At 42.1% G+C, this 27,474-nt stretch overlaps 1 protein-coding gene across 3 annotated transcripts in view; it reads right to left on the bottom strand.

Moving 5' to 3' along the window:
- Window positions 1–27,474, bottom strand: part of bnc2 (basonuclin zinc finger protein 2) — a 181,017-nt gene that overhangs the window by 41,946 nt on the left and 111,597 nt on the right. For 2 of the 3 annotated variants that reach the window (XM_088303370.1, XM_088303372.1), the window contains exons 4-5: window positions 8,142–8,244; window positions 5,637–5,872 (exon numbers count right to left, since the gene is read on the bottom strand). In XM_088303370.1, coding sequence (XP_088159496.1) covers window positions 5,637–5,872; window positions 8,142–8,244 — 339 coding nt within the window. Of the gene's footprint in view, window positions 1–5,636; window positions 5,873–8,141; window positions 8,245–26,707; window positions 26,820–27,474 lie in introns of those variants that run through there. The other variant, XM_088303371.1, reaches the window with a different exon arrangement.

The following is a 27,474-nucleotide window of genomic DNA, read 5'->3' as shown; positions in this document are numbered from 1 at the left end:
AAATTAATTAGTTTACGCTTAGTTTTAAAAAGGTTTTTAAAAATAAATTCAAGCATGTTTCCATAATTTCTCAACTGATATTAATATCAAGCTACCGTTTGGTGTTAATCCAAATTAGTTTTGGTTCAAGATTTGGCAGAGGTAGCCAATTCTGCAGGCTCGGTTCGCCAGGCCTCGCTGACTCTTTGGTCCGATTCCTCCGAATCCAATATCAGGGGAATTATTCCCCAAATTCCTGCATACCATGTAACCTGCTCGTAACCTCGTCGCTCCAGCTTGAATTCATTTGGGGCTCAGATTCGGGATCGCGAGGCGCTGAGGATTTGGCGTGCGGCAGCTTTTTTTTGTTTTTTTTTTTGAGTGTGTGTAAGGAGCCTAGTGGCGGATTTGCGAGCTGTGAGAAAAGCGACCAGGAAGAAAATGTCCACCTGATATTGCCGCGCCGGCCCATTGGCTGTCCAGCGCTGATTGTTTTTTTAGCGAATAGGTAACGACATGCTGCTTATCTCTAATGTGGAATCACATCCTTTTTCTTTCTCTAATTATAACTCATAAATAAGCACACTAAACACAATAAGTGTGTGAGTGTGTGTGTGTGGGAAGAATCACCTTGATTAAGTACTGACGGGCTGTCACGTGGCTAACAAACCGTGCAAGCCTTCCAGCAAAAACTGGAGCCTGACCTTCCCGCCCAAATCATAACCATATGAACATAAGAATTTCCACCTTAAGAGGACGCGCGCTCTCACTCTCTCCCATCCATCTCCCGGGGTGAGGCATTAAGCAGTGATAACAGAAAACAGGTTACAAGGGGAAGGGGTGGTGATGGAGGGAGGAGGACCAGAGTGGCGTATGGAGGCCAGCGAGTGGAAAAGATGTCGTGAACGGGATGACCTAAAATGGAAGTTTTGGGGGAGCAGCAGTCACTTTTGCTACTCGCGTAACGTGACTTTCTCTGAAGACTTTTGTCCAAAGAATAAAATTCACTCTGAATGTTCTGAACTCCTGTTTCAATGCCAGTGTCATATTGAGCAAAAATAATACTGCCTAGCATGCGGAAGAAGCTGGACTTGCCAGAGCTACATTTTGTTCTTCTTTTTACTGATTACAGCCAAGTACTGCTCACCATTTTTTCTCCACTGTGTCAAGATGTTATTAATCTAAATTGGACTGCACACAATTGATTGATTTGTAATTATCAGTTTATTAATCGGTAATTGCACTCATTGCATTTCTTTTAGATATACTTTTGAGGGACCCCAATTTAATATTTCTGCCCATACCTAGACAACAATACAGTTTCAAACTTTTGTTTGGTTATTTGATTTATTTTTTGACTTATTCAGAAAGAAAGAAATAAACTTTAAGCAATTTTACATGTTGCAATACAACAGAAAGTACTTTATATAAAGTGTATAATAATCTAGCCATAATACAACAACAAACACATCGGATCAAATCGGAATCCCACTAAACCAAATCGAATCGTTACACTTTAAAATCGTTTCATTGGATCGTTTCTTACGCCACTGGTTGTTGTATGCTATTAAAAAAAAGTGTTTTAGATCATAGTTTGTGGTATATACAGTATAAATTAGCAATCTAACCAATTTGAAACATTTTAGGAGGTCATCAGTTTCTCGTGTTTTTTTTTTTTTTTTGCTCGTCGCAGCAGTGCTCAAATATCTTGAAGCGCGGGAGGTTACTGTACAGTGTCTGGTTTTCCGTTGCACCACCGATGCGTGTAATTACATAAACCGCATGCATGTTGCTACGCATGTACATTTTTTTTTCCTGCTAGTCAGATTGTGTGAGTTAATGGTTAGTAGACACCCTCATGTGGAGGCATGCGGCAGTGAGTGTTGGCGGGCCTGAGTGATTCTGCGGCCGTGTGCGCCTGATAGTTTGAATAAGCATTCCTCCGGGTGTGTGTGCAATTAGGGTTAGGACTGTGTGTGTGTGCGCGCAGTGCTGGGAGTTGTTAGCGGTTCCATCTGGGTCTCCTGGAAGCCGTGTGGAGTCAGGAAAACCGCATCTCATAAAAAGCGGAGGCAGCCCAATGTTCTACAAGGACAGAACATTACTGGGAATGTCGCTCAGGAAAAACCTGGGACCGGGCCCACATGCCGGCTCCTCTCCACTCTCCTCGGGCCCCGTTCCACTCGCCTCCCTTCCTCCCGCGCAACTTATTTTTCACCGGGTGAGGGATTAGGAAGAGGAAGACATAATAGAGAGTGTGGGAGACGGAGTGGAGGGGGAACGCTGATGACATTCCCATCTGTGTGCGGCCAACAGTGGAGGGAGCCGCGACAGACTGTGGCCTGAGTGGAATGGATTGGGAGGGGGTTGGGTAGGGGGGGGGGGGGGGGGGGCATATTGGCCCGTGAAAACAAAGATGACTGAATGAAAAGGATGAAGGGTCGAGAGATGGAGAGTCATGGCGGTGGTGCCAAAGTGAAGGGCAGCGTTCCCATGTTGTCCCGGTTTGAACTGCTGGGAAGCCCGCACTGACATATGCAAATGTGTGAAAAGGCATAAACAAGACATTACACGCACTATTTTCCACTCATCACATCTGCAGGGAAAAGATCCAAACTGCATGTGGACCTTTCAGACTTGAGCTAAATGATCCGACGAGATAGATGGATAGATAGATATAGAAGATGGATGTATGGACATGGGAAATGGAGATAGATTGATAGATCAGGGATTGGCAACTTAAATAATGGGCAACAATTTCCAAATTTTTCATCAGCTGTAGTAGAGGAAAAGTGCTTAGAATTTCCCCGCAGAAAAAAAAAATGAGGAGTGGGTGGGAAATTATAAATCAAGTTTCAAAAACATTTGTTTCACATTTTTATTTGTTTGGAGTGAGTTTGGGGAACAAAAAAAAATAAAAAATACCCCGGAGAAAAAGTCAAGCAAAACTTGGTTGTCGACTACAAAAATATGCCTCAAAACTATTAACTATTATGCCCGGAACCAATTTTGATATATTTTGTAATTTTGTGAATGAAGTGAAAATTAAGTTTTATTTCTTTGTTTTTGCCATTTATTTTACTTATTCATAATATGTCAATGAATGATTATAAAATGAAAAAAAAATCCTACTATAATATAATATAGTCACTCCAATTCATGTGTCAGTGAAAAGAAAATGTGCACATGACTGAACAAAACCAAACTAACCATAGCCACCCCCCCCCCCGAAAAAAAAAAAGCCAATCATTTATTTTAATGGTTATTGATGCCACGTGTAATTCCTCTCCTTTTCAAATCAAACTTCCATCCACTGGAGTCGTTAATGCTATTGATTAACTTCTGCACTATGAGCAGCCTATTACAAAGGTAAATTGCCGAGTGTACGCATATTTAGTCACACCCCCGTCCCTCCGTCTGTCTGTTTACTTTTTGTTCTGCTGCAGGCGAGGTGCGCCGTGCTTAATTTCTTCAGTAAATTACCAGCTAAAAGGCCGTAGTGGCACGTGCTATTACTTAGCCGCCAACAATAAGAGCTCATTGCAGCAGTGGTGGTGGTAATAATAATTATGATTTCATGTCAGAGTCACATCGGTTGCAGCACTTCCAGCCTCGTGCGTAACTGTCAATTGTGGTTACTGCTAAACAATCTGGTAACTTTTAAAATTTAGGTTATTACAATGTTAGAACAATGTAGTAAGAAAGCACTTTCGACAAACTGAGGAGATAAATTATGTGGTTCAGCTCTATTGCTTTGTCTGATTGCTAGTTATAATTTAATGTTTTTAATATTTTATTGTATAATTTCAACTTGCCAAATAGTGAACACATACTCATTAATTGTAGAAAATGTCATTACAAACTGTGATATTTTTTTTTCAAACCTGCATTGTTAAACCAAGCACTAACAAATAAATACTTTCAACAAATATAAAGTGTGTCATTTCTTCTTTTTTTAATTCAATTAATTTTACTCCTTAAAACACATTTAAATGCATATTAAATGCAGTACAAATTAAAAGTTTTTGAATAAGTGAACATACTATATACACGCGTGCACAGGCCAGCCACTTGATTAGGCACAGCATCACCATCTAATGAGCTCCGACTCAAGAGTGGCATTGACAAATGCTGCTTGCCCAAAGATGAATATTTTTTTTATAGAGTATCTATGTGGAGATTATTGCAAAATTTCAATGAACTCGTTTAACTAGGTGCAAGGCAAAATATTAGGAACAGCTCTCGATATGAAACAGTGCACCACAGCAAACGACAAGCAATGAATGCGTGCATGTGTGTGTGCGCGCGCGAATGGATCTGCAAGTGTTTTAAGTCACAGAAGCCGTTTCCGTGCACACACTGCACCTCTCCACACACACACACACACACACACTAATAATACCCCCACCCCTTTCCTCCTCTCCTGCCATGCTGTTCCACTTACACTTTTGGAATAGTGCACCACACTTGCATACAGATAAGCACATGTGAACACAACACACACTAACACACAGTAAGAAAACCACATGCACATGTCAGCTCGCTGCACACTAATTCATTCAGGAACACTTCGGGTTTCAGCACCAGAACCCTTTTGTGCAATTATAGAGGAAGAAGGAGGGGAGGTGTAGTTTGCTGGCGTCACATTTTTCTCTAACTTTTCTTAAAAAAAAAAAAAAAAGAAAAAGAAAAGTTTTTCCCCTCTACTCATGTGTCCGCCAAGGAGAACAAAGTCGAATTGTCACGGGATTAATAGTATCTTATGATTGTCACCAAAATAAGTGCAGGGGGCCATGATCCACCTTTTTGTGGACCACTTCAAGAAAATGGTGTAAATTGCAACCTGTGAATTTATATGAATTTCTTTATATATATATATATATATATACAAGTATTTAATAGAAGAAATAAAAAATACATGGAAAATGTGATGACCCAAAAGGATGGGGAATTTATTTTTAATAAAAAGGCAATGAATAAATGCATATCTATGATTTGGCAATAGAATATATATATATATATATATATATATATATATATATTATTACCCATTGTATTTATTTATTAATTGATTTCTGTTAGCCTACATTATTTGCTTGGGCACATCACCACTTTTCTTATTTGGTGTTCAGGCCAAAGCAGTAAAGCAGGTATCTCACTGAGCGGCCAATTCTAGCTAACGTAGTATTCGTAAAAGGTTGCAAAGATGTTTGCAGACAGTTTCTCCTTGTCCCAAATACTTTCAAAATGTTACATATTTCTTGGCCACGACAAAAACTGTTTGTAACAAGTAAAAATTGCCCCCGAGCATCTTTGTCACCCTTAAAGAGACCTGACAAGAACGCCAACAATTTGCCACGTTTGCAAACATTTGCCGCTTAGTGCGATAACAGCTTAAATGTTGTGATTTTTCGCCATCTGTGGCATTTTGGTGCCAGGGAAATAAGTCGAGTAGCTTCATTCAGACAAAAGTAGTGCTTTGGCACTATCTTGTGGCCTCTTGGTGCCAAGGAACTACTGTATAAATGAGTGTGTTGAGGAGTTTCACTTAGACAAAAGTAGAGCTTTGGCTATTAAAGACTGGCTAGATGAAAGAACACTCCATTGCCCTCGGGCTGTACTTTGCCCACCCCTGTTTTTGGCGGCCGGTCTCTGACCTGCAATATGTAGCCCCGCACGTAGTCCCGCAGGGTCCAGCCCAGGCCGTGCAGGATGTGCAGCACCTCTTCCTGCTTGAGCACGGAGAAGAGGCGGTCCAGCAGGATCTTGAGCCGCACCGGCACCGCCTGCGTGCCGTACAGCATCAGGCTGCTGATGTCGAACACCACGTTGGACTGCACGATCTCCACCTGCGTCGGGTGGTAGAGGTGCTGCGTGCTCAGCTTGTCCAGGGCTGTGAAAAAAGAAGAGTTCACTTAGTCATTAGGGTTCATCTCATAAGTACTCCATATAAAACCAACTAAATTGTCCATAGGTCAGATTTTTTTTTTTCAAATATGACCCGGGCCCTCTTTCAAATGTGGTTTTAAATCAGATATGTAACAGATGCGCCTACAGTAGGAACGCTCATCCGCACACTTTCAAGCTTTATGTCATCATAAGATAAATATGCACGCCGTGGAGGGGGGGGGTGTTAAGGCAACTAGTGACAATTGTCCTTAAATCTGCAAAGTTGTAGTGACAGTTTAGATTTTAGATTTAAATTTCGTTGAATCTTAATTGAAGCATAGACGATTCATTACGCATGATTTTGTAGACGTCGCCATGAAATGAGATTAAGGAGCATCGCCTCATATCCCCAAAGTATTTCAACCTCCTCCCACTTTGCTCCTCTGTCATTCTTACTTGAGCTGCATAGGACTCGAATTACGAAACACGTCATTTTTTTTTTTTTTGTGCCTCACTCGGCGTAATTTTTTTTCCGCATGTCACATTGATGAAATTTTCTGTTCACATTAGAAGTCACATTTTTTTTTTGTAATATGAACGAGTACATAAAAAGATTGTATTTAGAAAAAAAAAAAACTGTGTGAACGCTGCACGGTTTTCTTCATTAACTTGAACACAATAGCAGTAATCTGAAATTTCTTCAATCTGTGCATCATCTAATGTACTCCACATTGAATTTCTTCGTAAAGTGTCTTTCTAGCTCCATTATGTTGCTACTGCCTTAGGGAAGATTTGCAACAAATTGCTACAAGGTTTGGGTGCATGTAGCCTGACAGGCGAAAATCGGGGAAAGACAAAACCTAAGCAAGACTGCGACCTCAGTCAACTCTTCTTCTGTCCTGTCTGTCCTCTCTCCTCTCCTTCCTGGCCCCCCCTCCTCCTCCTCCCATCCCTCCTCTCAACCTTCCTTCCCCCTCCGCGCCTGCCTGGGTGACACCTGGCCCGGTCTCGCTTTCTCTGATCCCGGGACCAGGGCCTCGCCTGACAACGCCTCGCCGCCAGACACGAACGTAATAAAAAATGAAGAAGTGCTTGTCAGAGTGGCTGCCAATGCTGACATGAAATGAAAAGTGAGGGAGGATGAAGGGGGGGCTGCCGGGGGGGGGGGGGACGGATGCCTGACACTTCAACGGGGAGAGGCTGGGAAATATTCGCCCAGGTCCTTATGTTGATTCACCCAGAGAGCCTCACGGCCTGCTATGGAGAGCCAAACAGGTGTTTTCTTTTATCCGGCTTTCTTCCACACCTTTTTCTCTTTGTACTTTTGGGTTCTTTGTTTTTTTTTTGTTTTGTTTTTTTATTTCACCTGTGTGAAGTACTAAGGTGCGGCTTTTGGGGCCGTCCAATATGCACAAACAAAGCTTACCAGAAGAGAACAGCAGAAAGTCTAATAACCAAAGGCTTAGTCACAAAAGTGCGTTTTGATGTCCTCGTGTCACATTTTTGCTACATTTATGCGGCAATTTAAATTGCAACTCATATTTGCATTATACTTTTGTCTGGAAAGTTAACGCAAGTTCATTTATTTTTACTCTTGCATGACAGTAAAGAGTTTTAAAATGCCACTTGAAATACGTAATAATAATAAAAAAATAAAAACATTTTTTTTCTTTGGCTTTTCCCAACACTCATCCCAAATGAGAAAAAGAATGAGAGTTTTATCGCTTCTTTTTTTTTTTTTTTACTAAGAACTTCATTTCATATTTGATTGACATGATTTTTCTTAGGATTTTCTCTACACTAAGCCCAACTTCAGAGGAATTTGTGTGGTTTGATTAGAATGTGTAAAATTCCTTTTTATTTACATTTTTTTTATTACTTTGACTTTAACTTCTTTTTAAACTTATATGACTCAGTATTAACTATAGAGTATATATGTTTGGCTTTTTTGAGACATTCTTTTCAAAAAGAGATAAGGAAAAACATATGTCACTTCTTATTCCGCTTGAACAGCTCAGAGTGTTAAATTGCGTCAGACATGACATAAGAGGTGCATCTGTCTTCTTTTATATTTCACGACAGGGCTCAAACAATTTTTTGACACATCCATTAGCTTTTGTGATGGCAACATTTACCGTAGGTCCCTCGTTTTTGGACATAGTGGTTAAAGATGAAATGAGTCTAATCAAAGTACCAAAAGAAAATCGTGATACAGCAATCCTGCAACTTAGTTTTGACGTTTAAAAAAAAAAAAAATGAAAACGCTTCCTTACCGTGAGCTACCCAGCCATGTTTGCAGTGGTCGCATGTGCGCAGGTGAATCTTGCCCGGCTGGAAGCACTCGCACGTGCAGTTGACCAGCGTGCAGCGAATGGCCTGCAGGGAGCACAAACAAATCGACATTTTTACAGGAAACATTTATTGAGGTTTGTCTTGTCAGGGTTTAAAAGAGTTTGCTATAAAAAGGAAAAAAAAAAAGAATTGTCCTACATGTAGTGTTGAAAAAAGGAAATCCCATCAAACTGTTTGCATGGAGGCTCAATTACTCCACTGGAGGTGCACTTGCGTTGAAAGCTCTTAGCGAGGAGGGGTTAAATGCGAGCACAACGCATCCCTGAGTTGCCCTTCTAACGACTACCCGGAAAACGTCTGCTGTCCGCGCAAATAAAAACATCTGTAACGTACAAACGGGTGGAGCAGCTGCAGGCTGTAAATTCGCCATCGTCAGACAGCACGGCCCAGTCAAACGAGGAGTAAAACAAACGACAAACATTCATCTTAATAATCCGCCACCGGATTTTTGTTTAGCTCTTTTTTTTTTTTTGTACACGGAATAATTTATGGGATCACTTCAGTACAATAAACTGCACTGTTTGCACTCAGATCTGCTTGAGTTTGAAGTGGTACACAAGGACACGTATAGACACACTCACGCTAGATGCTAACAAAGTTTGCATTTACTGATCAAAATAATCGACAAGATTTTTGAGATTAAAAGACGTTTGCAATTTCTGAAGAAAGTCGGTGAAAATGCTGAAATTTGGAACGTGGAATTATGATGAAAGATATGGAGTGACGGTGAATGATACGGTGTAATATAGAATGATATTAAATGATATGGAAGGGGAAAGTATGGGGATGATTTGAGGGATGTGACAATGTTTGGCATGTCGTTTCCAAGGTGAATTAAATGCGGAAAGTTTTGAATTTCAATTGCAATGGTGGATTAAATCAATATGGATTTTTTTATGGGAATATTTGTGGAGAAAATGTTCGTCAACTGGAATTTTTTGGCAAGATTAATTGTTCCCAAGGTGAATTGAAAGAGCTGAATGTTTTGAATTTCTGAAATCTGTAATGTTGAATGTCCCTTTGGGAATGTAAAAGGAATTTCTGGTTGAAAATGTTGAACTGTGAGTTTTTGGAATAAGAGAAAAAAATTATAGTCTTGCAAGGCGCAATTTCTTTTATTTTTTTATTTATTTTTTCTTTGAATATGCTCAAATTGGAATGATGTGAAACAGACAAATGATGTCGAAGTGGATGCATGTCAAAATAATGGGCAGAAGAGTAGGAATAGCATGAAAATTCTCCATTTATGACTTGACTTTGTCCGTGATAGACTACGACGCATTCGGACTTGCGTAAAAATTGGTGTTACCGTTACCGCCATAGAATCGGACCGCTGCTGGGATTATGTGCTATCCACTGGACGTTTTGTCTGGGCATTACGACAACAAATCAATGGTAACACTGCCGCTGCTACGTTTTGCGGTCCACTTCTTTTAGTCAGCAGAATCTCAGTCCAGTCTTGTGAGTGTCCCTCGCTTATCACAATTTTTATGAATTTACAGTCGGCTGGCGTGAGAATCATGCAAGTCACGTAATGGTGGCGGGTCATAGTCCAGTGTCTACACAATCTGCATTTCACAATGTCCCGAAATGGTCGATGAGCGTTGAGAAGGAGGACGATCGACCTTTAGGTTGCACATATGACATAGTTCAGCACTTTTATGGATGTTCTGATGAAACAACATAAGCAACTTTGAAAGATTGGACAAATTGTACAATTCCAAATGTGAACACTACAACCATGATCCAAATGCAAATCCTAAATCCATGCTCTTAGTTTGTAAACCTTCTTACCTAGCGCAGGTGCCCACTTTCAAACACATTGACACAGTCAGACAGATTATTTGACCGTTTTTAAGAACTTCACGTAAAGGGAGGGAGCGAGAAGTAAGCCCTCCGGAGTGTTCATGCGTAAGAGGACATTCAGAAGTGTCGTTGACTGTTAATGGCCCAAGAGTTCAACTGGAAAATATTTCTTTCAAGATGTGTTTTAATAAGGTTTGGGTGGATTAAAGTTGACCAGCTATACCAGAAGGCATTAGTGTTTGCAGTCATGTTCCAAATTCTTTTTTGGGAGCTAAACTTCACTGATGAGTTTAGCTTTTTGTCCTACAAAATTAGTTTGCTGTAAATTCAAGTTTACAATTTTGGCAGGGGTTCCTTCAAGTGGAATTTTGAGTGAATACCTGGCTTAGAAATATATCTCGAATATCATTTTACATTTTTAATCCAATCCCTTTAACCTGTGTTGATGTTTCAACATTTGCTAGCTAGCTTATTTGCTGTGATTTATTTGCTAGCGTCTTATGCCAATTTGCCGTCCCCTTGTTCTAAAGTCGTGAACTTTATACATTCACTTCAGTAGCAAAATGTTAAAAGAAATCAACTTAGAATGTGATGCCATTGTCTCAAATATTCAGATTGAACACGCCGGTATACGCAGTTAGCAGATTGATGCCGTTTGCTAATTAGCTTCATGTGCGGCGGGCCTAACAGTAGCAGCAGCAGCAGATGCAAACAAACAAATGGAAATATCAAGCGCACCTCCGCTGTTTACGAGCCAGCGTCTGACAGCTGACAAGATAGTTAAGGGGCGTCTAATACGGCAATTAGAGCGTGGCACTATCTGCGGGGCTGCCGCTGTGACAAGGCGCCCCTCTAATCACGGACTTATTACGCCAGCTAGCAGCAACCTCTCATATCTGGGCCATTAAGCAGACTGCGGCATTAAGACACATTAAAGCACCAAGAGGCACTAAGGGCAGAATAAGGCGTGGGGGGGTTGGGGTGTCCGCTCTTGTTTTTTAGATTGACTTCAACTTTGAGCCAAGAAGAGATGTTAAAGGCTTCACAAGTAAAGAATGACAGAGGAAGAAGTTGAAAGAACACAAATTGATTACAAGGCTCTTAATAAGGAAGCGAGCGTGCAGATGTGTCCAACCCAGCCATCAGAAACATCTGTGTTTGCTTTAACAGACGAAACAAGAGAGACAAAAGAATAAACACGGCTCCCCCCACACACCCTCCACACCCCTCGTACGAGTCTCCGTGTGACCGCATGGGTCTGCTTTGCGCTTGGCCCGCGTTCCAACCTGGCCCGGCTTTGGTCAGGGACAAGTACCGGGCGCGGATCCCACCACTCCCCTCGCACATATTTGTCACAGAAGGCCGGGGAGGGGGGAGGTGATTGTGTTATCTGAGGCCAGGCCAGAAATGCAGCATTAGTCACTGTGTTAGCGTCTCGCCAGGGTTTCCTCTTTGGCTCGTAACAAGCAGACGAACATGGGATAAAGGACAGGACAGGAGAAGCTGGGGGGGGGGCTGTGTGTGAGGCCTTTTAGAACGCTTTCCGTCAAATAGTATGGCTAAAATTTTGTGTTTTCCAAGTACCATTGCCAATGATGCCAAATTAATCGACCCATCCAATATGACGTTGCAAGAAATGTCTGTTGGGATACCAGTCATATATTGTTTGCGAAGGTCCCAAAATATCAAACCGGAACTGTGCGACTTTTCGACAGCTTTTAATGAGATTAGTGTTTTAATCTGACGAGTTGGTTTAGTTCGCCTTTTATTTAGAATGGGTCCTAAAATCCAGTACTGCACATCTACCATTTGACTTTTGAGCAACAGTTCATCAGTCGCAGTAGAACCAAGTTGTGAATCCTTCACCTCTATTTAAGTATTTCTAAATATCACAACCATACAAGTTTGACTTTTAAAACCTTTTTAGTTGGGGTTATCAGTTGCAGATGCATTTTAATTTTTCAACATGTTCCATTTTAAAGGAGACAAAAATATCCAGCCTGTAACCCTACCGTGCAACTTTACAGCAATCTTTTGTTCAGTTGGCTTCTGCATAAATTTTGTAAGGTTCCTAAAATCAGACCCGTAAAGCATAATTTTCCAGCTCCAATTTGTTATGGTACCAGTTGCAGTAGTCCATTCTGTTTGGTTTGCGTTTTCTGTATTTCCTTCGCAAAAGTGGCCTCAAATATTCTACTCATTCTGTATGAGCGTTTATTTTGGGTACAGAAAATGCGTTCTTCTCCACATTATTACTTTTCAGCAATCTTTCAATCGTTCACTGTAGTATCAGTTGGTTCTGTTCCATTTGGTGCGCATGTTTTGGCATTTCCATTGAAAAATTACAACCGTAAAGTACAGTTTGTTCAAGGAACGTTGAGGACGTAGCAAACCGAAGTGGGAAAAAGACGCAAAAATGTTTGGGGTCTCGGTTGAGTGTCACACAGCTGCCGATTAGCTGTCGCGGTCAACATCTTGACTCAGCCTGCATCATTCTCAGCCCTTATCTGACTCAAGTGTGTGTCTCATTGCGGGCTAGTGTTTAGCTGCAGGCTTGATGTGTCATGGCTGTTTTGCTTGGCCAGCAGCGCCTGTCCCGGCCAACTTGTAAACAGTCATGACCGGCGACGGCCTGGACTCACCGTGACGAACGTTTGCACGACAGATGGGTGGAAGCATTGGAGAATTCGAACAAGATGGTTCCAGGCTGGACTCTTGGCTCTGTTGGGCCTTGTAAACAGACTCCGTGGCCCGAGACCAACGGCGACACATGTAACTGAGCCCGAGCAGGAATCAGACGTCAGCGAAGACACAATGAGACCACAGAAGCTATGGTGATCTTTGACTAATAGCATCCTGTTCAGCTGCACTACCGCGCTGTCATTTTTAATGTCGTAAATGCACGCCAGTAGGCTTTTGTTTTCTCTCTTCCAGCATCTCTGCAAAATGCAAAGACACACAGATGGTCTCGTATGGTTCCTTCCCACTTTAATCGAATCCCTTTACCCGTGTTCAACACGTCGCCACAGACCGCAATTCTTGTCGGGCGAGTTAAGCAAAGCCGGGCTCGTAAATGAAAACCCCGTGTGCGTACCATGTGTGCGCCTCGTGTTTTGCCCGTTTGGAATCGGTCGGCGCGCAAGCTCGTCGTGCAACACCGGGAGCATCTTGTCCTCTCGTCTTCCCCCAGCCGCGAGGTATTATCTCATCTGTGAGCTTTAGCTGCTGAAAACGTTGCCAATTTCCTGACAGAAATGTGCAGCCAATGTGTGCCGGGGAAGAGAGGCGCGGCGGCGGTGCATGTCATAAAGATGGGCCCTGGCCTCGGATTGAGACGTCAGGACCGCACAGTGTCCATATTGGAACCAGGTGACAAATAACACACGACGCAGAAAGAAAGGCTTTGTAGTAGGAAGCACAGAACTTATGCTAAAGCTAATTGTCGGTTCGTTTTTATTTCTTGCTTAGGTTTGTTTCGACACACTGACGTCTTGTGATACCACCAAAGAACAGCAACGGGAAGTGAAATGCTAACCATGGACAAGGAAATTGAACTTATACCACATCGCAACGAATCTGATCGCTCTGTACAATATGAGCAATACTGTTAATTGAAAACCAAGGTCATAGAGTACCAAGCAGATGCTAACATAAAAAGTGTGTCAATAATAGCATAGCCGCTAACTAGCATCCATCTACTGTCTTGCATCTTTAGCTGAGAAGTTTGACTTTAGTTCAATTCAGTTTTCTTCTAATGTGGTGACCTAAATCTTCACAATATTTGCACAGATAAGAATGCTAAACCTGAACTTAAAATGTTGCCTGGATAGTAAACAAACTTGTAACTAAACGGAAAAGCCTCCATTTGTTTTGTATCGTCTTTAAATGCTCAGTAGTTTTTATTTTAATTGTTGTTTCTCTTATTCTAAAGTGGTGACCGTAAAATCTGTTATTGAAAATATTGACCTTACCTAAATGTTTTTTTTTTCCAACTGATTAGAAAATCAAATTATGAAATCATTGATGTATCTTAATGGTTGACAGAAAATCTTCCATTTTTAAGGTATCTGCAAAGGTCTAGTTGTTTTGCTTCATGTGTTTAATTACTCTTTACACTAAATGACAATTTAAAAATGAGAAAATGTTACTTGAAATATTCCCTGTACATTAAAATTTTACAATTGGCGACATTTGGAGCCGATTAATTCACAGTTTCAAAATGTAAACGACTTAAAAGTCAACTTGCGTCACATTTTAGATTCTGGTGTGAATGAACGACTGCGTTGATTTTGACTGATCCAAATTAGGATTGTTTGGCCTTGGTGGAGTTCTACACGCCCCGCTTTGATTAGGATCTGACTTTAAATAGCAATGTGATGTGAAGTAAACAAATGCAGATGAAACTCTGAGATGGTTTTCTGGAGGAAAATGACCGCAGTGGATTGCGCTTGGGGGAGGAACCAAAAACATCTTGCTCTTGTCCATTCAATCCCCACCGTGCAAAAAGGTCTGTCACCCCTGTCAATTCTGCTTTGGAACCCAAGCGGCTGCCAGTCGCGGAGGCAGAGGTCCCTGTCCTCTGTGCAGCTGTGCATCTGGGCTCTGACACGGGCCACGGTGGGCCAGAGCTATGCTAATGGCAACCAAATGGGCCGTGAGTCCCCGGCGGATTGGCAGGGAGATGCATGTGTTTTCATGTATTCATGTGCACTTCTACCGTCTTCCTTCCTTCACTTCAAGGCCCATACATGGAAGCAACTGCTCTGCTCCCTACACTCTTAAATAATGATCTCTGACAAACTATGAGTCATGTGTCACTACATATAACACTAATATTTAGCTGCATTATAATAAAACTCTGAATTGTGACTAAAGCGGGGGACACGCATTCCAATAATCAGGCCTAATTTGAGCAATTTTCCTCTCTTCTGATCAAAGTTGGCAAAGGGCCGATAATGGGATGTCTTTGAAAGATTATCCTCAACGATTATGCTGTGATGCAGGGTGACTTTTCTGTTAGATATTTACGCTTAGACGTACAAACTGTTGGAATTCCTAAATCGTTCACCTAAGTAACGGTAAATCCCCTCAAATTAAAGCGGAAAGTCGACATTTAAAGCTCCTCATGTTCATTTCATCCCAAATCCATTTTGGTGTTGTTGACAGCCACAAAGATGATAACCGTATCAATTTTGCACCATTTATGGACCTGACTGAATTTACAACCTTGGCTGACGTTGTCGCTGTAAGAACAAAATTCCACATGGGATGAACAATTTATCAAATTCAAATGGACATCACAATGCGGTAAAATGCAATTTGCAAAGGCAGCAATTTTGGAAAAAAAAACAAAAAAAAACACAGCACGTTTACGTATCATTGTTTTATGAAACATGAAAAACCCTAACCCATGATAAATCAGCATTTTTTTAGAAAATACATGGGAAGAGGTCCTTGCAAATAGAATTAAAAATTGCTTATTAAATTGCAATTGCAATATTGAGGTGGAAAAAAAAAGCAAGCCGATTATTTTTCAAAATCCTGCAGTCCTAATATAGACTAGATTGATTTGTATTGGTATTGCCATTGACCCTGACTGCTGTCAAAGTATCTCTTCACAAACAAACAAACAAAAAAAAGATTATCACGGTCATCAGCCATATTGCTTGTTCACAATTACCCGGAACACTTTTAGCAAGCTCCGGCTGGGATGGATCCAATTTCGCAGCATTCTTAATTGTAGCACGAGACACATGTGCCATGAGGAGCACAGGGCAAAAGTCAATTGATGAAGTGGTAGTCATGGTGAGAGACAGTGGCGGAGAGAGTTGAAGAACGTCTGTGTCAGACATTATTCGTCACACACGCACACACACACACGCACACACACACGCAGTTACCGTGTGATGGCGACAGGAGGCCACCATTGATGAGACTCCACCAGTCTGACATTTTAGTCATCACACTCATCACGGTCGCCTGCAGAGTGCGACTACACACACACACACACACACACACCCCCACCCCCTCACACTTCCACATTCCTGCTAGTGCAAACATGCACACACATAAACATAAACACACGCGCGCACACACACACACACACACACACACAAGAATTCCTCCTTTCTAGTCAGCATGTAGCATCTTGAAGCAGCACATTTTCTTAAGCAGTAAAGCAAAAAGTGAACAATGACAAGCGTCCTAGCACAAAAAGTAAAACACAGCCACAACTCAAATCCGTTACTCAAACATCTTTAAGAACATTTACCTCCGCCAGCATTGCAAGCAGACGCGTTCAGGTGAGCGGCGAGCGTTTAACCTCCATGTTCACAACAATCCCGGCAGATGACAAGCCAAAAGTGAACGACGCAAAGAAAGCGATAGAAGATAGGAGGGGAGGGAGAGGCATAACCAATAGCTACATGACGGCTGGCTCCATGACAAAAAAGAAGTGTGTCACTCCCAAAGCCGCACAAGTGTGTGCGTGTCTGTTCAGTGTGTGGAAGAGAGACGCACCAAAAGGAAAAGTCCATCAGGGTTTTTTTTTTCATCTTTATCAGCCTTACAAAGTTCACAAGATAGAGGGGACGAAGTGGCGGCTCGACGCTGTTCCCCGACTCACAGGGCGCACCGACCAACCTTCAGACTAGACTGAGATATTCATCTTGACCCCTCAAGATCCTTTAAGACCCTTGTCTTTTGATTGTCATTTACAAAATTGACCCACATTGAAAAAAGGTCACACATTTTGCAAAACAAAAAAAAAAAACAGCCAGGGCGTTGCTTGACCGCACACGGTCAAAAACACAACCAAACGAGTCCCGTCTGTATAATGCTAATCATTTGTCTGAAACAAGGAAGTAGAAAGTAACACAAAGACAAACAAACAAACAAAAATGGTGTTTGTCTCAAAAAGGAAGCTTTCCCTATCTCAAAACTCAAATGTTGCTGTCCCAATAAGCTTGTCAAAGTTCAGAAACAAACTAACGTATTCAGAAAAAAAAGAAAAGTACTGTTACATTGGAATCCCCCAATTTTTTTTTTGTCATTTGAATCATGATTGTGTCACAGTGACCCACCAGAATGAGGCTTGTTTGAATTAGTGACAAATTCAAATGGTGGGGTCTTACATTATATGGAGATGAATGAATCAATACTAAAAAAAGAAAAAAAAAGGGCCAAGGGCACCATTTTGGAGAAAGCACAAGGCCAAGAAGTACTGAATTAATTTCTCTTTGTTAGCTAGCAAGATTTCACACACAAAACCAAAAGAGTCCTGGCTGTATAATGCTAACATCTTCCAGCATTTGCCACTAACCAGGAAGTAGCGTGCAAGCTAACACATGGACAAACAAATTGTGTATGATTCCCAATAGAAGCATCCCCGCACTTCAAAATGTAAATGCTGAAGTCCCAACAACCAGATTTCATTTTCCGTAAATCAAAAAAGTCAGAAATTAGCTACTGTAACATACACAGAAAGAAAAAAATAATTTGGCGTTAAGTCACGATGGTTAATGGTTTAATAGATTTCGTTAGGAGGTTATTCCCCCCGTAAGAATTCAAATGTTGGCCTCAAATCTAGAAGACGTTAGCTAGTGTCTGAATTTATTTGTATTTTTTGGCATTTGATAGGAGCAAGAATGAGTACAATTGTACAATTCAAAATAAAGCCTGCTGAATGTAGATTTTTTTTTCACTACCAAGTTAATGTAGCCTTTTTTGGGGATTTATTTTGGTTTGTTTTCTCATTAAAAAGCCATCGACTAAACTCAACACTTTAGCAGGCGTAAATGATGACAAATTGTGACAAACGCCAGATCGTGAGAATCCTCCTCCTCTTCCTCATACTTTCCCCACTCTCATTCCTGCGCTCGCCAACTGCGTGTTAACAATTCACCGCATCCCGACGCTAACGCCGGCCCTAATGAATCTCGTGCCTTTGCGCGGGCCGGCGTTAAATCGGCCCGTAAAGTGTTCGCAGCTGCGAAGCTTCGCTTCGCCTTGGCAGTGGCATTGACTTTGGGTGGGAGGGACGATGGTGGTGGTGGTCGTGGTGGTGGTGGGGCGGGAGGGTACACATGTGAGTGCAGCTGGGCCAGTAGAGGATGGGAGGAAGAGGATGAACGAGGAGGTGGTATGAAGGGATGAAGAGGAGTTGGCAATAAAAAAAAAAAAAAGACCACAAGTCTCCGTGTTTCCAGCTGCTTTTCTCAGGGGCTCGGTTTCCTACCCCCCTCCTCTTCCTCGCTTGTTCTTTTTTTCGCAAGGCCCTTCAGGTCCCAGGTTGCTTGAAGAATCACAAACACACACACGGTCGCACATACGCACACGGTTACAGTGTGACGCCCACTTCCACCCTCCCCTTCCACGCCTCACTTTGGGCCATCTTTGTTTAGACAGGGCTCAGGAGTTCCAGAAAAGCTCTCTCAGATGTGCTGAAGTAAGGGGAAAAACAAAACAAACTGACCCTCACTCACACATGCACGCACACACTCCAAATGTACCAACAAGTACTTTGCACTCGCACATGTGACATGCACAAGCTAACAAACGTAAGAGCCAAAATAACATTTTTGACCACAAAAATCAGGCAAAAAAGGTGCACTTTTCTTCACGGAGGTATGCATTCTTTTACAGTGTGTTGCTTGGTTGGTGCGTGAACGTGCGTGTGCATGCGTGTGCGTCCCGATGCCTGGATCACAGCGGCGCGGCGGGCCCGGAGCATACCTCGACATGTGTTACCTCTTTGTAATATTGACTTTGTTATAGCTAGACGAGTGGGAGAGTCAGGCCAGAGAGCGGGGGCCTTGCAGTAGTGGGGCCCCCCGAGTTCGCCTGAAAACAAATACCTGAAACGAACTGTGAAAATAGAAAACACAGAACCACAATGGCCCGCCATAAAAAAAAAAAAAAGTGAAAGAAACGGAATCAAATAAACCATAAAATTCTCACTCCCCCGACCTGACCTTTTTATTGTCGCTCGGGTTCCAGCAAAGATGCTGTTTACACATTGTTTTCAACTGTACACAGATAACATCAGCTTTTTGAAATGTGTATCAAAGCAGTGTGTTTTGACAAGTGTGGTTATTTTTTTTAAAAAAACTATTATTTTCTTGTTTGACTCAAAACAATGAAAAAATCAATTTGGGGGGGGGGGGGTTTATCATGCAGCGCAACGCAAATGGACATTGCTCTAAAAAAAATTTCTGAATGTTGACAATTTTTTAAAACACAAAAGAAACAAAGTCCCGTTTTTCTAGATCGTCTTCACTTTAAAAATGGTGGAAAGCAAAGGTGTCAAACTCAAGGCCGGGGGCCCAGATCTGGCCCACCACTTCCTTTTTATGTGGCACGCAAATGCAAAAAGTGTTATTGCTAAAATCGCTACCGATATCTCAAATTGCCATGTAAAATAATTTCAAAACGAATGGTGCATCAAATTGTTTGGTATATGACACCGTTCACATCTGTCTTTGAACTAAAAACAAAATTTGCAATTTGTTGTTTTGCTGTCATATACGTACGTTTGCTCACTGTATTTTTGGGCCGTTGCTTTCACGGCATTGGCTCCAAGAAGCAAACAGTTCTCGTTTTTACTACATCCGTGCTTTGTGGATTGTGACTCGCTAAGTGCATCATAATCATTATATTATTTGTTATGGAATGTATCGATTTTGTGAAATTGAGTGTTTATTAATGGATTCACTCTCAACGGATTGACTGCCTTAAGAGTAGAAAAAATGGAAAGTCAGCTACTGCGTTAAATACAAATTAGCAGGTTGATCGCTAATTGTAACATTTTGTCATTAAATCAATAAACATCAGTTTAAAAAAAAAAGGGAAAAGGACTTGAATGAATGCAGACATGAAGCAGGAACGCGTTCGTTGTGTTTATTTGCAGAAATAAAAGATTGATTATCATCTTCCTCGCGGTCCCGCGAGTGCAACTCCCATCTCGTCTCTCTGCCCGTGACTTTTGCTTACGCCTTTGAATAATAAAGGCGAGCCATTTGAATATTCCCTCTGTATTTAAAAGGGGGGGAAGAAAAATATGTTTTTTTTTTAGGCGATGCGGCGATATTAGGCATGCTAATTGGGCTCTTTGGACCTTCCCGATAGAAAGGAGAAATTAATTACTTATGTCGACAAAATGTCAGACACGTCGATCTAATAAGTACATCTGTTTGCAAGCCGCCTTGTGGCTTTTCTCCCTTCCATGCGTGCGTGTGTGTGTGTGTGTGTGTCCACGAGCGTTGCGTCTAATGAAAGAGACCCTAACACAAAGCTTTGACGTCCTTCTAGTGCTCCCCTAATATTCATCCGGCTTCTCGCGCTAATCAGCCACTACGGCATCGAAAGTGACTCGTGTGTGAGTGCGTGTGTGTGTGTGTGTTTTTGCCAGGCAAGCTCATATTCAATGCTCAAACGTGCCACTTTGTAATTATTTGCGTGCCAACTCGTGTTTGCGCGTCCGTCACATTGAGAAAAAAAAACGGAAAAAAAAAACAGCCTTTTCACTCGCTTTTGGCTCTTTTTCAGTCCTCGACAAAAAGCCGTATCAGCGCCTTTTTTATCAAGCGTGACTAAAACGTCGACTTGCACAAGACGATGACGAGCCCTTGAAGTGGAAATTAGACTCTTCGCTAACTATAAGTCAGCAAAGTGTGAAGACCACCAGATTCACGGTCACACATGAGACCCCCAAAAATGTACACAGCATGGTTCAAGCGGCTGGAATCAGATATCGTCAAACCGGAATAAGGCCCGTGTCAAATGTGGATGCAAATCTGATACGAATTAGATAACTGCCAATGTGAACGGGTTTAGTCAAGCCCGATGCCAATTTCTGCTCAAACAACTCAAATAAACATAAAAAATTCATATTGAAACTAAAACAAAAACATTGTGAGACAATTTGATGTGATACAAATTATCTACGAGGGATGTGTCCATCATTGAATAAGAAAAATAATTGCCGTTGCCGTCAGTTGTGGCCAGTAAAGTAATGTGGATGGTCTCGTGTTCTGTCAGCAAAAACTGAAAAAAAAATTCATTCAGTTTAACTTTTGTTCTATATCTTGGAACCGGGCAAGATGTCACAACACAAGTCTGTCACCAACCAGACCCCGCCTAATCGCTGCGTGTTTCCAGAAAGATTAATCAAAGTCCATCGGCGCAGGTGCGTTGGGGAGGCGGGACAAGCGGCTTTCAAAGTCATGTTGACAGAGGCATTAGGGGGTTTCACATTTGTTCTCTGCTAGTCTCGCGTCATAAGTAGGAGGGCACAGTCTTCCCTTGGGTCAATGCCGAAGAACCAATCAAAGGACGACGTAGGACATGTCATACTATGCAGCAAGACCAAATTTCTGAAATGCTAGACTTCTGTCGTGGTAGTTGTGAAGTGTCTCAGATGCCAAACGACCAAACGTTAAGTATGTCACACTCCACGGACAACTCAAAACCGGCTACAAGACACTACGTTTCTTTGCGACGCATCAAAATTGGGCTACATTCGTATAGTCTGACATCGGGCGAGACAGATTATCCTTTATTATTTTTAATGATAATTTTTAATTTTTAATTAATTTTTTCTTTGCTTCTTTTTTGCTGCCATAGGTCTGTCTCAGAACAAATTTCCTCGAACCTTACGAAAAAAGAGCAAGAAAAAAAAGCAAGGTAAATCCGCAGCTGAACCACAAAGTAACAAGGGAAATCTGCAAAATAAAAAAAATAATAATAATAAAAAAAAAATAAAAACACTAAAATGAATAAAAAGACCAAACTCGAATGAAGCATTAAAAAAAAAAAGAAAACTAACAACCTGCTCCAATTATAACTAGCTAAATTTAAAACAAATAAAAGAATCACAAAAATAACTATAATGAAAAATCCCAAAATATTAGAATACTGGTGAGATTTGTTTGAAGGGGTTCCCCGTCTCTGGACCAAAGTCAGCTAAGATTCAGTGTGGCTCACCCGAGACCCTCATGACAACTAGTAGTGTAACCCCCACCCAAAAAAAAAGCAAATGCATGGTTGCTTTGAATTCCCTATTTTGCAACATGAGTGAGTCAAATATGGGAATTGAGTCAACTACAAGCACAGTAACCTCTCTGCAGCTGTCAATCAAAAGAGGCAGGCATTATCTACCTTCCTGCATGTGGCGTGCATGCAGGCGGGCCGCTGCTCAAGCACCCCCTCCCCGAGGGTCCCGGCCCTGCCGCGGGGCGGCGAGCGACAGCTTGTGCGGTGATGCTCCAGCGATAGGCATCATCGGCCTCACTGCAGACTAATTGGTCCGCCGCTCCTCTGAGTGGCCTCGCTAATTAATTAGAAAGGCAGCCGAGCTGAAATTTTTAATCAGGACACCGGGCTCGCCAGCAAAAGCGAGGTGCAGGGGGAGGAGAGATTTTGGGGTGGGGAAAGGGGGGCTTTCTGGGCCACGCATCACCTCATCTCCCTGTGTAATCCACCTGACACTGATCTCCCACGTCGTCTCGTGAAGTGTCGCGTGTTTAGATACTCGCATGATCTGCCGGCATGATAAGAGAGAGGATTACGGAGGTTTTTAATTATGGAGAAGCGGGCTAGTTGTTTGCACATGTGCCTCACAGTTTGAATTTTGGTTCTGGCCTTCCTGTATGGAATTTGCAGGTTTTGCATTCCAGACGCATAAATGTTGAGTTAATTGAAGATGCTAAATGGGCCGTTGATGTGGATTTGGGTGTGATCTGTTGTTCGTCTATAATATGTACCAGGTCTGTTACCATTGGCGCCAATGATGACAAACGATCTAGAAATTGCTGTGAAATGTCAAATTTCTCTCACTACTGTTGTGTCAAAAGCAATGCTTGCTAATGCCGACTCATCTTTTGGCACGATTCCTGTGTAAACACAGTCGTGGCACTAGCCCGATTGCGCTGGGTTCTGTGTTAAAAGCTAAGGCGACTTTCCTATAGGACACATTTGTATTTTTTTTCTGTGTAAAAGAGGCTAAAAATACATGAAACTTGAGGTATTTGCAAACAATGGAAGTCAAATTATGGCGCTCATCCGAATTTGGATTGTTCGGCCTAGTTGGAGGTCTGCACTCTATTGAGTTTTGTTCTTCCTATCTAATCCCATTACAGCATAATATTATTTTCCCCACTTCTCCTCATCCGTACGTGGCTAATTAAAAGCAGTCACTCAATCTTGCTGTCGAACAACTGTAAGAATTACAAGCTTCTTAGGAAAACAGTCGCTCGGTTTCCAGTTGCTTTGAGTGACAAGTGGAAGGTGGGGTGGAGGAGGGGGGTGCTCAGGATTTGGACAAAGTCTCTGTAGCAGAAGTCTTATATGCTAGCCTGGTCGGTGAATGCAGGAATCATCAACTTGTTCATCCATAGACAATGGAAATTATTGAGGATCTAAGTGAGCAATCAGTGTGGTTTGGGAACTAAAAGGTGGAACTAGATACATTGTTGTATCGAGAGGAAATCATAATTATTGCGTGGTGCAATGGAAAGAAGACAAAAGGCCCTTTTTTTCTAAAAAAGAGGCAGAAGATTTGCTGTTTAGGAAATTATTGCTAACATGATAACAGGACTCACGGCTGTCTTCTGATTAATCAAAGAGAATCATTACTTAGACCGAAATTTAAATATTCTCCTAGAAAAAAAAATCTTATTATAAAGCCAAGCAAGCCGAACTTCTTCGCACGAGGCTCTTTTTCTCAAACAATTTAAATATTCAAACGCTTACATTGCGCCATCGCGAGCTGCAGTCATTCTTTAAGTTTCTTTTTGCCAATCCAAACCAATTCAGATGTTGGTTATCTATCGCAAAGCATATCACCTCATTTAAGAGCCGAAGGAAACGTGATATAGACTTCATAGTCGGTGATAACAAGCAACACCTCGCCATTGTTCTGCTCCAATCAACCCGGCCGTCTTATCGTCCAAAACAAACACACGCCGCCAATTTTTATGGCATTGCTTCACAGGTCATTAGGCGAAAGAGGGACGATTAGTTTTCCAGACGGCCTCATTATTATTGTGGCGTTATGACGATCATCTTCATTAGCGCTGTGTTCACTCGCGTGGGGGAGACGGGTGGCGCGGTGATTGAAAGTGGATGGCGTGTTCCATTTAATGTAACGTATATTTTAGAAGCCATTTCCGGCTTTGAACGTCGGCTCCAAAGAATCAACGGGGTCGCCTCTCCGGCTCCACTTATTTGATGGGCATGAAAGAAAAGCTAATGAAGCAGCGGTGTCGCTCCCAGGCCGCGTCCTCGCAAGACAGCTTTGCTCTGCAGCTGCACATATGCTCCCGAGGCAGCAAGATCCGCGCCCTGTCGCCGGGCTAATTAGCATGTGTTAGCTGGTGAGATAGAGCAAGAAGAGCGAGTGGGGCGGCCTTGTGTGATGGGTACTGAAGTGGAGTAAAACACTGGGGCAAGAACTGCGCTAATGGCCCATTTCCTCCCAGCGGGGGCCCCTCCCTGACGCCTGTGCACGCGCTGGCATCAGTGCAGCCACGGGGCACCCGCCGGGCTGCCAAGGCGCCAGCGGGGCAAAGGTACGCCGGCGACAAGCCTGGATGTCGTCGTTCTACACACTGCACTGAGTTTTGTCACGTAACGGCGGGTGACAGCGACACGCTAATGCATGCTAATGCGTTCACCAGCCTGTTAAATGCAAGCAAAGTAGATTGGGTGGCAAAAGTGGGGCAAGTATTATGCATTGTGCAACACACATTGTTGAATTAGATTTTTTTGTAGGAATTTTTTGCAAATTCTGTGCATCACTACTCTCCCATGTCTGCCATTGGTGGTCATTCATGAATTCACCTTTTTTCATTATTTTTTATGGAAGCATTGGCCCCCCTGAAATATGGCCGGATAATTGACTTTGGGTTAATTTAATCAGAATTATGATAACGTTATCCTTCACGACTGGTAGACTAACATCTTGGCGTGTCAGGGAAAAGATAAATTTAGCCTGGGTTGTTAGAGGAAGTTACAGGGAGTCTTGAAATATATGCATGCAACTGCAACTCCAGATATTTGTTTCATCATATCACATGTTTTTCAGGAATTTGTTATGAAATGGGGTTGAAATTATATTTAAGTATTTTGACATTTTTTGTGGTATATTTATAGTTCATACTATTCTTTTTTCGAATGTCATTTTTTAATCAATTTAAAATCAAATTTAAAAAAAACTGGACTGGTCATTTAGTCAACTACAGTTTATTTGATAAATTACATTAAAATTACATTAAACTAAATCAGCGAATCTCACAAATAAAAATACTGTTTAATGCCATGCCTTAATCAAAACTGTCAAGAATCATTGTCACAAATCTGTTCTATTAGATCTACAAACAAAAAAAAAAGTAAATTTTTTTGCTTCATTCAAACTTTGTCCCAAATTTCCCCCTAAGCTAAATTTCTATTGAAAATGTCTCAAATTTACCCCGAGAATTTTTCCGGCCCTTTCGTAAAACGACTTCTGCCACTGTATTATTTACTGGAGTGTTGGCAGCCTGCTTGGCCCTCAGTTAGCAGTGGCGAGTGTATCTCTGTCAGGGTGAGTAAACAAACAGTGGCGACAAGCTTTGACAGAGCAAATGGCGCCACACACACAAACACACACACACACGCACACACACAGGGGACAGTGGGTAGAAAAAGAAGAGATGTTGTATGGCGGGTGGGGTTTGGTGTTGGGGGGGGGGGGGGTGCATCCATATTTATAGGGCCTTTCTAGCATTTGTCCCCAGGCCAAATTGTGTGACTACACTCAGCTAATGTCAGAGCAGCACTTAAAGCAGGCATTTCCAGCATGTCAGGGCCAGCGGGGAATACACGGGATGGATACGAGGAACACACTTTTTTGCAAATAAAAAGACGTTCTTGTGTTGTTTGCTGGATCAATCATGTTTTCACCATTCAGCCTTCAGAGAAGGAAACAGACACATTGGAACAGAGATTTGCTCGTGGTCGAATTTCCTTCCAGATTGGTGTGACGTCATAGCTGTGCGACACACTGCATTGACCATGAATGTGTCACGATGGGGAACATGCTTTTTTTTCATACTAGAATAAGGTATAATTTGCATATTAACTACAGTAGGTGGCAGTGGTGCTCTCATTAAATGATCGTAATTTCCCCACCACAAGTCGCTCCAGAGTATATAAGTCAAAGCAGCCCAAAAATTCATAATGAGGTAGAAAAAAAAAACATACATAAGTCGCGCTGGAGGAGAAATCGCATTCTTGTGGGTAATTTATTTGACAAAATAGATCCCTAGTTCTTGGAAGGAAAATTATAACATTAATAAAACAATAAAAAAAAGGCCGAATAGGCGGACAATATGCTCACACGATAAACAGAAAAGGTGTCCAGTGTTGATGTTAAGGTTTTTGGGAAACCGCTGTCCATGCTTTGATCGAGAGGCAGTTGCGTTGCATAAAGCGGAAGCAAAGTCCTTTATATTCATTGCTTTGGCAACAAACTGAGCGCGGAGACGTACCGTAAATTCTCTGGTGACAATGATAGTGAAGTGTCATATTCATGGTTTAAACGATTATTCTAGATAATGATCAACCTTTTGGGGGGGTCGTCAAGGAATAGCAGGAGCGGCTAATGTCACTATTGGTTTGGAATGGCCTAACTGACTTCGGTCACCTGTTGCCGTGTCCCTCATGTGTCAGGTGCCCCCACCCTGGACGTCCTGTTGATACCCCCAACGAGACAGGAGAGAGAGGGGTGAAGGAGCTCCTTTTAGCGTTGACTGTCACCATCTCACTAGGTGCTTAATTGCTTTGCCAGGATCATTACGGGTCCACTGGGAGTATGGAGGCTGAGTTGTGTTTGCTGCCAGTTGTCTGATCGTGGGGCGAACTGAAGTTTTCAAAGGGTGGGGGTGGGGCCAGAATGTTTACGTAGCCAGGAAGTTTAGGGTAGGCTGGGTGACACAGTGACTCATAAAGGTGAGGCGCATTTGCATGTAGAGGTTGTGATATTTGCCTCGGCTACACAGCACACATTGCAGAGAAATCAGTTGTTAAGCTCTCCGGTTAATATTTTCATGAAATTCACATTTTCCGAACTTGCCGAAAACACTCATTATCTAAGCAGGAAAAACACAAAATAAAACATGTTTTTGTGCGCTTAAATCACTAGATAATGACTTTTTCTTTGCTTTTGTTTACTATCTCATTTGCTAACTAATAGCCTATCAGAGTCATCAATTGGGCAAAGTCATTTTGCATACCGGCAAGTTGACGTGAATGACCTGCTTTTGCAGGCCACAAAATATGATGTGGTGGCCCAGATGTGGCCCGTGGGCCATGTGTTTACCACCACGGGCCAAGGCTTTGGGTAGAGACAACATGTGTTCCACCAGCAATACACGACCAGTCTGGGAGAAGCTATTTAGCAATCGAGGCGAG

Source organism: Idiotropiscis lumnitzeri, chromosome 8 (genome assembly GCF_059441095.1).
Source record: "Idiotropiscis lumnitzeri isolate Australia: NSW breed Sydney's pygmy pipehorse chromosome 8, RoL_Ilum_1.0, whole genome shotgun sequence".
NCBI lineage: Eukaryota > Metazoa > Chordata > Actinopteri > Syngnathiformes > Syngnathidae > Idiotropiscis > Idiotropiscis lumnitzeri.
Note: the sequence above shows the minus strand (reverse complement) of the source record. Positions and strands in the feature narration are given on the sequence as shown.